Genomic DNA, 16,051 nt, shown 5'->3' with positions numbered 1-16,051 from the left:
TTTTTCGGGCCTCTGGGGCCTGAATTGTGATTTTTCGGGCCTCTGGGGCCTGAATGTGATTTTTCGGGCCTCTGTGGCCTGAATTGTGATTTTTCGGGCCTCTGTGGCCTGAATGTGATTTTTCGGGCTTCTGGGGCCTGAATTGTGATTTTTCGGGCCTCTGGGGCCTGATTGTGATTTTTCGGGCCTCTGGGGCCTGATTGTGAATTCTTCGGGCCACTTTGGCCTGAATTGTGATTTTTCGGGCCACTGCGGCCTGAATGTGATTTTTCGGGCCTCTGGGGCCTGAATTGTGATTTTTCGGGCCTCTGGGGCCTGATTGTGATTTTTCGGGCCACTGCGGCCTGAATTGCGATTTTTCGGGCCTCTGGGGCCTGATTGTGATTTTTCGGGCCACTGCGGCCTGAATGTGATTTTTCGGGCCTCTGGGGCCTGAATGTGATTTTTCGGGCCTCTGGGGCCTGATTGTGAATTTTGTGGGGGCCGTTGCTGTCATTATTCGGCGGCTGCTGCCGCCGTTATTCGGTGGCAATTCGGCGGCTGCTACCGCCCTTATTCGGTGCATTTTCTCCTATAAAAGCTTGTTCTTTGTTTTGGTTCTTCACTCATTCCTTATCTTCTCTCTTCTTCTTTTCTCTCTGTGTTTATCTTTTCCAAAGAATGAATCCTTCTTTCAATCATAGCATGCACAGCTGGGCTAGGAGTCTCTCCAAAGTTGAAAAGATCAACTTGAAGAGGTATGGCCTCTCTCCTATCATTACCCTTAGGGGGGTAGTGATCGACTGGAACTTTTTATGGGCCTGTATCAGATTCTGGGACCCTGAGGCCCACGTTTTTCGGTTCGGGGCCATGATGGAGGAGATGTGTCCTCTTTTCGAGGAGTTTTGTGCTATCATAGGGTGTGACCCTAATGCCCCTTTAGTCAGGCATGAGGTTAAAGTTGGGTATGTTCGGTCATTTGAAATTTTATTTCAATTCAGCCGGCCACAAGCTAAGGCCATGATTGTTGACGACCAGAAGGCAATTCTGCTGCCCCTGATTGATGAATTTTCAGAGGTTCTTTCAGATGACCCAGACCGGATGAGGCTGAGGATGCGGGCTTTTGTATTTTGCTTATTATCTGGTTTCTTGTTTAACAAGGACCCAGGCTTCGGGGATCTGCGATTTTGCCCTATGATTCGACAGATGGAGGACATGAGCTGCATTGGCGGCATTGTGCTGGCAGAAACCATCAGGAGCCTTGACAGAGCTGCTTTAGGCTTCGAGGACTGGACGGTTTCCCCGATTATTCTCCAGGTATTTTCCTCTCATCTTTTTTTTTTTTTTTTTTTTTTTTTGGTTCATGCCTTTGTAATAGAAAGGATCCATTACCCAGGTTTGGTTGAAGGACCACCTTCAAGTGGTTGCTGCTCCTACCCGTTTGCCTTACAACCCTTCTCAGTATCGTATGCGGAGGATATTGATCACATACCCGTCTGCTGATGCATGGACTTCATGGCTAATGGAATTGGGTCCAAATGAGGTATTGTGGTTTGTTCCCTGGTATGACACCACCCGCTTCATCCAGGTTAGCTTTCGTCATACTCAGGTTTACCTTTTAGGCCTTACACATTGTACCTGGTACTGCGCTTCGCGCGTTTTGAGGCAGATGGGGATAGATCAAACTGTTCCGATTATGGGTGATTCTTTAGCTGATTCAGCCATTACTCCGGGAGTTACCCGAGCCGTTCTTAGGGCATGGGTTAGAGACCATCACATGGTTAGGCCCTTACCTAATCCTGCTGGTATTCATATTTCTCCTGAATATCGGACCTGGTTCATGACCGTTGTCTGGCCAGTGGAAAAGCCAAGGAGGAACGCATTGCTGAGTGCACTCGAGGGTTGGACTCAGGCTGACGATGGTGATGGGATTAGGACTGATGAGGAGATCATGTTGGCTCCTCGGACAGGCGAGGCTGGAGGGAGTTCAGCAACTGGGGATGACTCGGAGGACGTTGCCCCACGGAGGCGACGGGGTACCTAGACTCTAATAGGCTTTTGGACTTTTGGTGTTTTGGCTTTGTTTGAACTCTTTTGTCTTTTACTTGGGACTTTGGGTGTGGATTTTGGTGTTTTGGCATTGGATTTTTGGATGTACGTTCCTTTGGATTTGGCTTGTACCGTTTGGCTTTATTGCTTCTTTTTTTTTTTAATTGGAGTGTCATTTTATTTCCAAGCATTTTCCAACTTTATTTATTCAAGCTCTGATTTTTGCCTAAGCCGCCCTCTCGGGTTTTCAACTTAGCGAGCTACCCATTTTTGCCTAAGCCGCCCTTTCCGGGTTTTCAACTTAGCGGGCCCCGATTTTTGCCTAAGCCGCCCTTTTCGGGTTTTCGACTTAGCGGGTTTTTCTCTTCTTTTTTTTTTTTTTTTATTTTTATCCTTTTTTTTTATTATTGTTATTATTATATATTTTTTTTTATTGTTGGCAAAGAGGAAAGAATTATGGAATGATTTTCATTAATGTTTAGACCGTACCCAATGAGGGTTGCCTACATATCTCCGATACATAATTTCTTTTTTCCAGAGAGAATCAGGTCTAGTGTAGTTCATTTTACATTATGCAATGCTTATTACACAAAATATCTTTTTAACTGATCTAAATTACATGGATTCGTGAATTCCAAACCATCTAAATCAGTCAAGATGACGGCTCCGCCGGACAATACTTTCTTCAACACATAGGGTCCAGCCCAATGAGGACGAAACTTCCCACGTGGGTCTATGATTGGCTGTCTAATCTCCTTCAGGACCAAACAACCTTCTTCCAGCTTCCGGTCTTTGACCCTCTTATCAAAATGTCGTGCCATTCTTCTTTGGTAGACTTGAGTTTGGTGGATTGCTTGCAATCGCTTTTCATCCATACCCAAAAGTTGCAAGTGATAATTCTTAGCCCAATCTGCTTCGTTGATCTGGCTTTCCTGAATAATCCTTGTCGACTGAACTTCCAGCTCAATAGGCAATATTGCTTCCATACCATGTACCAAAGAATACGGAGTTGCTCCAGTGGGCGTTCTGATTGAAGTCCTATATCCCCATAGGGCATTCGGTAACTGTTCGTGCCAAGCTTTGTGCTTTTTAACAGTCTCCTGCAAAATGACTTTTATAGCCTTATTCGCAGCTTCTACAGCCCCGTTTGCTTGTGGACGATAGGGTGAGGACTTATGATGTTGAATTTTCTTTTGCTTCAGCAGGTCAGAAAATTCACTTTGAAAGTGAGACCCATTATCCGTGATGATCCCGAACGGTGTTCCATACCGACAAAGGATGTTAGTACGGACAAACTGTGCTGCCTTATTGGCATTTAAAACTGAATAAGCGGCTGCTTCGATCCACTTAGTGAAATAATCTACAGCAACCAGGATGAATTGATGGCCGTTAGAGGCCTTCGGGTGGATTTTTCCGATCACGTCTATGCCCCAAGTTGCGAAAGGCCATGGTGAAGCAATAGGACTCAAATTGACCGGAGGTTGTCTTTGCAGCTTAGCAAAAATTTGACATTTGTGACACTTCTGCGCGTGCCTCACGCAATCTGCATTCATGGTTGACCAGTAATAACCCAGGTTCATGATTTTCCGAGCCAAGGCTATCCCGTGCATGTGTGGACCAGACTCCCCATTATGTAGGGAATCCATGATGGTTTGAGCTTCTCCCTCATCAACGCATCTTAGGTGCAGGCCGTTCCAACTTCTCTTATACAGAACTCCCTCAGTGAGGAAATATCCGGATGCTAACTGTCTCAATGTCCGTTGATCAGTTTTGGTAGATCCCTCCGGGTAGGCTTCATTCTGAAGATAATTTTGTATATCCCAATACCAGGGCTTATCGTCGACCAAATTCATGATATGTGCTGGCTGTTTCTGTAGCCGCACTGTCAAGGGTCGAATGATTCGATCCTCTTCTACATTGACCATGGAGGCTAGAGTGGCTAGAGCATCTGCAAATTGATTTTTGGCTCGTGGCAAGTAATGGAAGGATAAACCGTCAAATTGCTGAGCCAATTCATCCAAGCGTTGTAGATAAGGAACCAAACGCTCTTCTTTAATTTTCCATTTCCTTAAAGCCTGGGAGACTATTAAGTTGGAATCTCCGAAAACCTTGAGGATCTTTATCTCCTTTTCCAAGGCTGCTTCTAACCCTCTTACGCAAGCTTCATACTCGGCTTCATTGTTAGTGCAGTTGAAATCCAATTTGACTGCGATTGGGATGTATTCTCCACAAGGAGTTTTGAATACAACTCCAACCCCATTTCCATGGTAATTCGAAGCTCCATCGAAGTACATCTCCCAAACTTCACTTTCTAAGCTTAACAAGTCTTCATCAGGAAATTCTACCTCCGGCATTTGTTCTTCGACAGGTAATTCTGCTAGTTGATCAGCCAAGGCTCCGCCTTTCACCGCCTTTCGTTGTACAAATTTTAAATCATAAGCTGCGAGCACCGACACCCACTTAGCCATTTTACAGTCAAGAACCGGCCTCTCCATAAGGAATTTCAAGGGGTTCAATTCAGAAAAGACGTAGGTGGTGTAAGACGAGAGGTAGTGCTGCAGTTTTGTACAGGCCCTTACCAGAGCAAAACACAACTTCTCTATCTTATTGTATTTTAGCTCAGATTCTAGCATCCTCTTGCTAAGGTAATACACGGCATTTTCTACCCTTGTATCTTCTGCTTGTTGAGCTAGCATTGCACCCATCGCTTCTTCTGTCACTGATAGGTACAACAGCAAAGGCTTTCCTAGCCTTGGTGGCTGTAAGACTGGTGGGGATAACAGATATTGCTTGACTTGGTCGAAAGCTTTCTGACAATCCTCATTCCATTTTACGGCTACTCCTTTCCTGAGCAACTTGAACATAGGACCACAAGTGTCTGCCAGTTGATTGATGAACCGGCTGATATACTGTAGTCTTCCCAGGAAACCCCGGACTTCTTTTTCCGTCCTTGGAGCTGGCATTTCCAGAATGGCTTTGGCTTTCGAAGGATCAATTTCTATGCCCTTCCGACTGACCATATGCCCCAGAAATACTCCGGATGTAGCTCCAAACAGACATTTTGCCGGGTTGAGTTTTAAATTGTACTTTCGAAGTCTAAGGAAGAACTTCTCAAGCGCCGTTGTATGTTCTTCAGCTGTTTTTTATTTAACAACCATATCGTCCATGTACACTTCTACTTCTTCGTGAATCATGTCATGGAAGATGGTCGTCGCCATTCTTTGATAGGTTGCCCCGGCATTTTTGAGCCCAAAAGGCATGACCCTGTAGCAGTAGGTTCCCCACTCCGTGATGGATGCCGTTTTCTCTTTGTCTGGCACATGCATCATTATTTGGTTGTACCCGACAGCAAGATCGGTCAAGGAGACCATCTCGTGTCCCACCATTCGGTCTACTAACAAGTCAATATGCGGTAGGGGGAAGTCATCCTTCGGACACGCCTTGTTCAAATCCCTATAATCAACACACATTCTGACCTTACCGTCTTTCTTCGGCACTGGCACAATATTTGCTAACCATGTTGGGTAGGCGATAGGTTCTATGAACTTGTTTTCCAGTTGCTTGGCCACTTCTTCCTTGATCTTCAAAGACCATTCTGTCTTCAGCCTTCTTAGCTTCTGTTTTACTGCTTAGCCTCGGGGTATACTGGGATTTTGTGTACCGCTATTGCTGGGTCAATTCCCGTGATGTCGCTTGCCTTCCACATGAAGCAATCGGCGAACTTCTTCAAGCATTCACTGACTTGTTTCCTGTTAGCACAATCAAATGCAATGTATGTATATTCATTTTCTTCTTTGCCAATTATTATTTTTTCTTTTTCATTTTTTATTTCGTTTATTTCTTTTTCTTATTTTTGCTTGGAAATGCTTGGAAAGATAGACACGCGGGGTAATCAAGAATCTGCAAACCTTTATTGATTATGACGGAATCGTCTTCAAAGATTACATCAAATTTGAAATTTGGATTTTCAAAATCCGACACAGACGACTCAGAATTGGGGCTGGACTCCGGCTCAGTTTCATACCCAGGGTCAGACTCAAACTCAATACAGGACTTGATTACAACTTTTGACTCTAGGTTCGACTCGGGAGGGGGTTCGTAAGCAGCATGTTCCTCCTCGGTGTACCAGTTGGTGAGAGGCCCTTCATTCGGCTTGATTAGGCTCAGTAGATCTTGGTCTTCACCGTTTCCTGTAATGACTGCAACCTCATCAAAGAGACTAGGCTGCATGAAGTCTTCCACTTCCGGATCGGTCTTCGTTTCAGGCTTGTTACCCCATACATCAGAGAATATTTCTAACCCAGGCAGCATCTTTTTAGCAGTCGGGCAGTAAAATGGTTCTTGGAAGTTACGATAAGGAATCGTCTCTCCCGATTTGCAGAAGTGACTATTTAAAGTCAAGAAGCGTGATGGCATCTGTATGTTTTTCTTCTTTCCTCTTCTGGTCTTCTCAGCACGGTCTTCATCAGTAGGCTGATAACCTAGCCCGAAAGTCCCTTCATTCACCGGACATTCCCAGGCTTGCAATGCGGGGTATGTCTTTCCGGACCTTGCCATATTCATTCCTGGCAGATAGGACATTTTCAGCATTAAAGGAACTATGCAATTTATCTGCACCGTCCCGAAATCAAAGAGAATTCGGGAGTTTGTAGTCTTCCCTTCTATGAACTGCACAGTGTCAAATTGAAATCCCGAAAGGGGCAAGTTGGTAGTCTCAGGGTTGACCTCAAAGAGAGGCTCGCCTTTCGGCTTTTTCAACTGATTGTAGTCATCTCCCTGGATAGTAATAACCTTGTCCTCATAAGGAAACTTGACTTTTTGGTGTAAGGACGAGGGTATTGCCTTGGCATGGTGGATCCATGGTCGACCCAAAAGTAGATTAAAGCTGGTCGGTACATCAATTACCTGGAATGGGACTTCCATCACAGCTGGCCCGACTGTCAATTTTAGCATAGCAACCCCCAATACTTCCCTTCGGGTACTATCATAGGCTTTCACTATCTGGTCAGATGGAATGAAATCTGTCTCTTCTAACCCCAAACAGCTGGCTACCCTTAGTGGACAGACGTTCAATGCTGACCCATTGTCAATGAGAACCATGGGTACAGTTTTGTCTCTAGTCTGAATGGTGACATAAAGAGCATTGTTGTGACTGCTTCCCTCCTTAGGTAAGTCATCATCAGAGAACCCGATGCTTTGCATTTTAGATGATTGAGTGAGGGTGGACACTAGCACTTCAGGGCTAACCTCTACCGATGTCTGAAGTTGGCTCAAAGCCTTGCAAAGAGCTTGGCGATGAGGAAAAGATGATGCTAAAAGTTCCTAGATTGACACCTTAGCTTGTGTCTTTTTTAATTGTGATAGGACCGGATCCTCCTTCTCCTCTGTTCTTTGGTAGGGATTATTTGGAATTTTGTCCAAGACTAAAGGTTCATACTGTCTCCCGCTTCTGGTTATAGCATCGACCTCCTCAGATAGGTCATTCAGATCTAGGACACAGATTTCATTCATTTCCAAGAATAGCTCGAAAGGATCTATCAATTCTTGGTCAGAAACAATAGCATTTACCCCGTGATTTGGTAAAGGGTTAGTGCTAATGTTTGGTTTGCTTCGTGGAATAATCGAACCATTATCCACTAGGTCTTGGATGCGATTTTTGAGGGTCCAACATGCTTCAGTCTTGTGCCCATATCCCTGATGATACTCACAATATTCATCGGCTTTGTAATTCCTTGGTAGTGAGTTGGGTGGTGGTCTTGCTTCCAAAGGTTTGATATAGTTTGCTTTAACAGCCTCTCGGAATACCAAAAGGATTGGCATTCCGAGATCAGTGTAGGTTCTTCTTGACTGACTGCCAGCTCTCATATTTCCCACACGTAGAGGATTTGTGGGAGTAATGCTTGCCACTTCGTGGACTTTGCTAACTTGACTAGGTTTTTTGTATTTTGAGGCCCCCGATTCTTCTTTTAGTTGCCCCATTTGAAGTAAATCCTCCACCTTCGTAGCAGTGGCAATGAGCGACTGGAATGATGGTAGATATTGAGTCTGTAACTGTTGTTGATAGACAGGCAACAAGTTTTTTAAGATTATGTCCACCTGTTCTTGTTCTGAAGGTCGATTGATCATTTGGGCGGCCTTGGCCCTCCACCTCGTAAGGAACGAGGAAAAGGGTTCATTGTTCTTTTGTTTGGTAGTTTCTAGTTCTCTTCGAGTAACATCAACTTCTATATTATAGTGATACTGAGAATTAAAAGCATTGCAAACATCCTCCCAGGTTTTCATCTTAGAGCGGTCCAAACTGACAAACCATCTCAAAGCAGCACCAGTCAGGGATTGTTGGAACAACTGAGCAAGGAGCTCGCTGCTTAATCCAAATGGGTTAAGGGCGCCCACATACATTTTCAAGTGTGTTTTAGGACAGGTGGTTCCATCAAACTTGTCCATGTTTGGCATTTTGAACTTAGTAGGCAATCTTGCTTCGGGGAACAAGGACAAAGAGTCCATGTCCACCACCTCCTTGTGGGTCTTTAGAGCAGTAACAGACCTTTCTAGCAATTCCAGTTTTTCTCTCATTCTTTGAGCTTCCAGCTCAGAAGCAGTTTTGGAGGTCATTTCATCCAAGTTAGGGTTTGAAGACGTAGGCGCAGAGCCAGGTCCTTGGTTGGAGGCAGCAGGACCACTCCCCCCAGCGGAAGCCCCACTTCCATTACCACCACTTAGTTCAGCTAATAGGGCGGTTCTTTGGGCAGCCAATGCCTCATTCATCCTAGCCTGTATTCTGGCTTCCATTTGTTCCATGAGGGTTTGGATGTCAGCTAGTGATGCCATCGGTGTAGTTGAGGTTGGTGATAGCACTGTAGGTGTGTCTGGTATTATTGTGGTCGCTTGCACAGGGGGTACCTGTAAGTGTAAGGGTAATCGCATTAGGGTATAGTGGGCGGTATTGTGTGTCAGAGTAACTGATATGAGGTAGACCGACTCTTTGTCCAACTGTGCATGACTGACAAACAGAAGGATATTTTTGTGTCCCTCCACTCTCTTCTCTCTTTCTTTTTTTTTTTTTTTAATGCTTATGGTATGTCGTGAATGCGCACAACAACACGTCATAATTTATTTTAATGAGATGATTCGTACCATTGGGAGCATACAGTCCTAAAGGATAGGTTCTATAGGCTATGACACAAAATAGAGAATCGGTTTATTAAGGGACCCTTGAGCCTTGAGCATGGATATACCTAACCACATGTGAAACAAAGAGTTTCGCGTGGGTCCAACGGTACGCATGCCCATGGGCCATTCCCAAAAGGATTAGGGATGGTTTGCGGCAACAGGGAGGACGCTTTGGCTGTCCGTCGACATAATCAAAGAGACCTGCCGATCAGCGCTACTTGCTATCCAGACTCAGAAGTTTGAACAGAAGGAGAAGAAATTCATTTGAAATTCATTTTTTATGCAATGGAGAAAAGGATTCCCAATCGTGCAAATAAATCAACAAGTTTTAATGTCTTAATCACATCTTTCAATTAAGTCCGGATTTATCAAATATTCTTAAGGAAAGAACACTTGATTCGTATTAGGGTACCCTGCAAAACAAAGCATAATAAAATGATGCCTTAAAGAAAGGCCGGTTAGTTTTCACAACAATTGTAGTCCACTTTATGCAAATTAATTACATAAGTCCCCAGCAGAGTCGCCAAACTGTGAACCCCTTCCCCAAATGTCATAAGCATGTGATGCATATGATGAATGAGAAGAAATACACGTGATGTGTGTGAGTCGCCACCTTGTTTAATTATTTTAGGGTAAACTAGGAAAAAACCCTAAGTGACTCCATTTTTAATTAACCTAGTTACTAGATTAATTATCCCAATGATTAAGGCACAATCTACGAACCCGAGATGGATCCCGAGACTATGTCATGCCGATAAACTAACCGATGAATGAATGCTTTGCAAGGTAAATGATGGATTAATGAAATGTTTGAGTGATTTTGACTTGCCACCCGGGGTGAAATCCCGAACGTGCCTACGTACTTCCGTTTGAATGGAAGATCAAAGTCAACGTAGTTCGATAGGCCTTCTTTGAAGGGCTTTGAAGGGGTATGCTTAATGCATGAGTGTGTATGCTTTGTGCATGAGTGTGTATGCTTTGTGCATGAGTGTGTATGCTTTGTGCATGAGTGTATGTATGCTTTGTGCATTTCGTGTGTATGCTTTGTGCATTTTGTGTGTATGCTTCGTGCATGAGTGTGTGTATGCTTTGTGCATTTTGTTTAGGCATTTCACCAAAGATTGATTGATTTTTAGGCATGTTGCCAAAAATGTTGATTTTAATGGCTTTTAGCCAAAATGATTTGATTTAGGCAATTGTTGCCAAAATGTGCGAATTAGGCGATTGTCGCCAAAATGGTTGATTTTACGGTTTTAAGCCGAAAATGTTGATTTTAAGGCATTTTGCCAAAAGATTGATTTTAAGCGATTTGTTGCCGAAAATGGTTGATTTTAGGCCTTTAGCCAAAAGGTGTTGTTTTAGGCAATTAGTTTGCCAAAAATGTGCGATTTAGGCGATTGTCGCCAAAATGGTTGGTTTTAAGGCCTTTGGCCAAAATGTGTTGTTTTAGGCAATTAGTTTGCCAAAATGTGCGATTTGGGCTTTAATGCCACGATTATCGATTAATCGGGCGTTCGAGCTTAATCACAATTTATTGTCGAGACGTGATTGATTAAGGCTTTTAGCCACAATTATTGATTAATTGGACTTAAGCCGGATTTGTTCGAAATAAGGCAATTGAACCGTAGTTATTGATTAACTAGGCTCTTTTAGCCAATATTGTCGGATTTAAACTTTAATACCACGATTATTGATTAACCGGGCATTTAAGCTTAATCAAATTAATTAAGGCAGTTTATTTACCAAAAATAATGACGTGGATGCATTTATGCAATTGTAGAATTATTAAGAGTAGAAGAGAAATATGCATGAAGTGCTAAAATTAAATAGGCAGAGTTTTGTTTACATACCTGATTTAATCGACGACCGCTTCTTAACTCCGGATTAAGCTCCTCGCTTAGGAAATATTAATTAATTTTAATTTGTTTAATTTTAATGTCCAAATATCACAATAAAAATGCAATAAAAATTAAATTAAATGCAAAAAGCGGTAAAGAAAACGCAAGGAGCGTGAGAGGGAGAAGGATTCGTCCGTTAACACAGACCGGGGTGCCAGAAAATGGCTGAAAATGGTCTATTTATAGGCCATTTTCGGGTCCAGGGCGGCAGCTGCCGCCCAAGAGGCTGGGCGGCAGGTGCCGCCTGGGAGGGCGGTAGGTGCCGCCCAGTCGGTGGGGCGGCAGGTGCCGCCCATGCTGGGCGGCTGCTGCCGCCCAGGCGGTGGGGCGGCAGGTGCCACCCATGCTGGGCGGCAGGAGCCGCCGTGTCCGGCGGCCGGCGCCGCCGTAGCTGGTGGTGGCCACCATGTCTCGCTCCGGGAGCTTTTTTGGGAGTTTCCGACCTCCAAAAATCATTCCGGGACCGGTTCTGCGATCCTCGTGAAATTCCGGACGTTTCAAGTACCATATTGACATATTTCCAATAAATGTCCAAAATAGCCTCCGGTCCGGCCGGACTGTTTGCACAGTTGCTGCAGCAAAGTCAAAGTTACTGTAGCAAAGTCAAATTTACTGTAGCAAAGTCAAACTAATTGGCATGTCACTGTAGCAGCGTGTTTTCCTCCATTTAAAGAGTTTCACATGCCACCAACAACATGAGAAGCCTCAAAATTTGAGTATTCACACTATGTTCAAAGTCAGGTGTGGAATAGACTTCATACTTGTATCTTGAGCACCATTAAGCATATTCTGAGACTCATTGGATGTCATTTTTGAGGTGATTTTAAGAGAAAGAGATTAAATAACTGAGGTCTGTTCCACACTCACCACACCAATTTGATAGAAGTAAAATAGAGAAATATTTAGAAATTGCTATTAGGTGTCACGTCCTCTAATGGGATGAGATACAAATATTTATATTCATATTCTAACTGAGAGAATAAATGTCGAGTGAGAATTAGGTATGTCCCACACTCACCGCACCAATTTGATAGAAGTAAAATAGAGAAATATTTAGAAATTGCTATTAGGTGTCATGTCCTCTAATGGGATGAGATACAAATATTTATAGTATCTTTCATATTCTAACTGAGAGAATAAATGTCGAGCGAGAATCTTGGGCATTAATTACATGGTTAAACAACTCTTAATGAATATTTGACCGAGCGTTACCTCTATTTGAACTGGTTTGAGTAACACTCGGTCCATATTAATTGCTCCCATCACTTCCTTTTCAATAGCATTTTAATTTAGTTATGTTGGGTAAGCCAAGTGGAAGATTAACCTCTAACCCCAATACTCTTTGTAGAAAGACTTTACAAAGCTAAATATTTTCCTAAGGGAACTTTGTTTAGAAGCTCAGGATATTTCTAACGTAAGCTTTACTTGGAAGAGTTTGTTGCGAACCAAAATTATTCTAAATGCTAGTTTACATTGGCGAGTTGGGAACAGTAAGAGAATTAATAGATGGGAGGATGCTTGGCTTAATCGAGAGTCCAATTTTTTTGTGGAAACACCTAGACCGACAGGTTTGCAAGAGGTTAATGTTTTTCCAAGTGACAGGTTGATTATGGAATGTTTCAAGATTATATCAGTTGTTTCTTGCTTCTAATGTTCATGCTATTCTTATTATCCCTTTGAGTTGTTTTGATTGTGAAAGCATTTAATCGATGATATTAATGATATTTCAGTCTCTTGGGCTACGTCAGGCTAATATGTTAGCTCATGCTTTGGCAAATTGCTTTTAACCAAGTTGGTATTATCATTTGGAGAGAGGCTCTGCCATGTTAGTCATTAATATAAGCTATCTACTCTTATTAATGTCAATCAAACAAAAAAACCAAATGCTCTAAATAGGAGTGTCAAAATACATATTTCACTAAAATCAGAAGCCTAACCCGCTTAATTTTATCAACTCATTTTAACATTCCTATCATAAATGCACAGTGAGAAAGCGATGGAAATAAAAATTTGGTGCGAGAGAGAGGGAATCGTCAAGTTTTTTATTCTGTTTCACAGAGGTTGGGATATGTTTTGTGCATTTTTGTGTGTGGACTCTGTTGCAAGATCTTGAGCTACAGAGTCGAGGAAAGGTAGGCACCACTTTGATAGATCTCTCGTGCGTTTTACATTGACTGCATGTTGGTTTTTTGGTGATTGGTAACAAAGGTGTACCCAGGATTACAGGAACTTCGAAATCGTTCCGAATTTTCCATCCGAATAAAAAAAAAAAAAAAAGATACAAATTTAATTATCCTGTCGTCCTGTATCTTCTTCCTCTTCTTTTTTTTTTTTTTTTTCTTTTTTTTTTTTATGTAACTTTGTGCTTGCCTTAAAAAAGGGATTCCCATTTTTGGTTGAAAGTATGAAATTACCCAAAAGTTACAACTAAAGTCAAGCTGCCAAACAAACAAAATTATACTAACCAACCTAACAATTCCACCTGTATCAACTCAACTCAACTTGAAAAGCTCTCCATCAAATAAAAAAGATGGGCTGCCTTCTACCATTGCTTTCAATACACACCAATAATTCAAAACCCAAAATCACGAGTTGCCTAACAAGAGGAATCTACACGGCATTTAAAAAATTTGCAAACTGACCCCAATTCTTTTTCTTTTTACACAATCAAAGGCACACATACGGATTATTTGATAATAATAATATATTTTAACTTAATAATAATATTATTATTATTTAAAAGGAAGAGAGAAAATAAATTATGGAAAGCCATAGTTCTTTGCCAGATCGAGTCCATGATTTACGGCTGAGATCGACTGTGGTAATTGTTCATCTGATGCAACCCCGATCATTCTAATGTTTTTCAAAGTCATACGATCTGACGGTTCAGATTAAATCTTCTCCAGCTTCTCAGCCACGATGAGAGGATTTGCCCTCGCGATCTCCTCTCTTCCGACCTTCTTGAAATCAAAGGTGCAGCCATGTTTCTCCGGGTACCTATGAGTACCACAGTACGTGGTCCCGCACCGACATCTAAAACCGGTCAACCCGACCCGCTTCCTGCAAACAAAGCACCGATTCGGCTGCTCAAACGCGGCTGAAACCTCCGTCGACGGACTTCGTACATCAGGCAGAGCAATCGACGGAGTGGGAGGCTGAGAATCAACGAGTGGAGAAGGAGATGGCGAAGATGCAATGGAAAGAGAGGCTTTAATAGATGCTTCTTGTTGCTGTTGCTGTCGTTCTTTGAGACAATAATCTCCATAACATTTAGAACAGAGGTTCATCGTCGCCGGACTCCCGAAAAACCCACAGTTGTTAGCGCAAAGGCGGTGACCTTCCGGCGCTTGGCATCTGTGCTCCTCCGCCATGATTGACTCGTAGATCTCAATTTCGATTCTTTTTTTTATCTGTGAAACCTGAAAGATTATTCAAAAATAACGAAGATTTAATAAGAACATCAACCTCGTTTACTTTCTCGGGAACTAAACACCAGAAATCGAAAAGAACTTTGAATTAGAGAGAGAGAGAGAGAGAGAGAGAGAGAGAGAGAGAGACGTACCTGAGGTATTCGTTTAAAAAGAGAATTAGGAGTGGAAATGGAAATGGAAAAGGATAAGCAGAGACGAGAATCTTAACATGGAAGAATTATCAGAGAGGAAAGAGTCAGAAAAGGAATATTAAATGAGAAAGGGAGAGATTAAAATTGAAAAAATAAAAAATAAAAAAGGAAATTTGAAGAAACAAACAGAAACAGAAAGAGGAAGCAGCGGCGAAAAGGGACAAAGGAGGATAATCAAACTTAATTATTGGTTTTAGTTATTTTATTATAAATTGTTTTTTTTTCATTTTTTTATTAGTTGAAAATAAGGGGAAAATAATATCTGAAGACAGGCTGGAAGCCAGCGGCCCTCAATTTTGTTCAGGTGGTTTTTTATCTCTTTCTTTTTCTTTTTATAACTTTGTAGTCCCTCATGTTTGATTCTAATTATAATTTCATCCTTCTTATTTCATAAATATTATGATTAATCATTAAAATTTAAATCGTTAAATTATTTAGTTCTCATCCAAAAGATACTACATTTACCGTTAAATAAAGGATTAAATCGATAACATACATGATTTAGTTGTATGGATATGTTGATTCGCACTAAACAATTAGGTTATTGGAGTTAACAATCTAGTTTTTGTTTGATAAGCTTCCTAATCAGCAAGCTTGGCAGCGGATAGAAAATTTTGAAAATTTTCATATTAGTTACTAGCTGATTTAAATATGATTTTATTAAAATTAAAAAAATAATTTTATTCAAATTAACATATTATGATCATAATAAGTTTTTATTAAATATTATTTTTTAAAAAAAGTTAATTAACATTTTTATTACATAGTATATTAAACTAAAAAAATTACATATTCTCCTCATACATATGCATTGTATACTATGATATATAAAAACAATAACGCTTTATGAATTAAAATAAAAGACAAATTACTTACGGATTGTGGCTCAATTGGCAACGCAAGCTGAACATGTAAAAGAGCTCTTGAGTTTGATTCCCACTAAACGCACCTGCAAGGAATGGTGAGGACCCTTAACTGTAAGTAAGCCCTGAGCCGAATTAAGCGGTTCCTGGTGATTAATCGAATACCAGTGGTTTATACCAAAAATAAAATAAAATAAAAGGCAATTAAATTTTTAATGGCCATTTTATATTTTAATAATAATTGATGCTAAAATTTTATCAAACGTCAATATTAATCAACTAACTGTTATCAACTATCAGTTGATATGAATTGTTGAACCAAACGGATCCTAATGAAAATGATCAAATAATCATTATGTGCAGTATATGTAATTATCAAAATGAAAGCACAATTAATTTCCATCAAAGTTTAAGCGTAACTAAACTAAAATTGTTAAGTGAATAAGCATATTTATACATTTTGATTGATT

General features: G+C 41.4%; 1 protein-coding gene across 1 annotated transcript; it reads right to left on the bottom strand.

Moving 5' to 3' along the window:
* Positions 1–13,598: 13,598 nt before the first annotated feature.
* On the bottom strand, positions 13,599–14,880 carry LOC105629482 (A20/AN1-like zinc finger family protein). Its single transcript, XM_012211089.4, has 2 exons — positions 14,659–14,880; positions 13,599–14,515 (listed from the first exon to the last, which is right to left on the bottom strand). The coding sequence occupies exon 2, from the start codon at positions 14,465–14,467 to the stop codon at positions 13,988–13,990; it is 480 nt and encodes a 159-aa protein (XP_012066479.1). The 5' UTR covers positions 14,468–14,515; positions 14,659–14,880; the 3' UTR covers positions 13,599–13,987.
* Positions 14,881–16,051: the final 1,171 nt, after the last annotated feature.

Source organism: Jatropha curcas, chromosome 2 (assembly GCF_041381405.1).
Source record: "Jatropha curcas cultivar XTBG-Jc1 chromosome 2, XTBG_Jcur_1.0, whole genome shotgun sequence".
In the NCBI taxonomy this organism is placed as follows: Eukaryota; Viridiplantae; Streptophyta; class Magnoliopsida; order Malpighiales; family Euphorbiaceae; genus Jatropha; species Jatropha curcas.
The sequence above is the reverse complement of the archived record's forward strand: the minus strand, read 5'-3'. Positions and strand labels throughout refer to the sequence as shown.

Coding starts and splice junctions, on each gene's coding strand:
- LOC105629482 (XM_012211089.4), bottom strand. CDS start 14,467: ATGGCGGAGGAGCACAGATGCCAAGCGCCGGAAGGTCACCGCCTTTGC.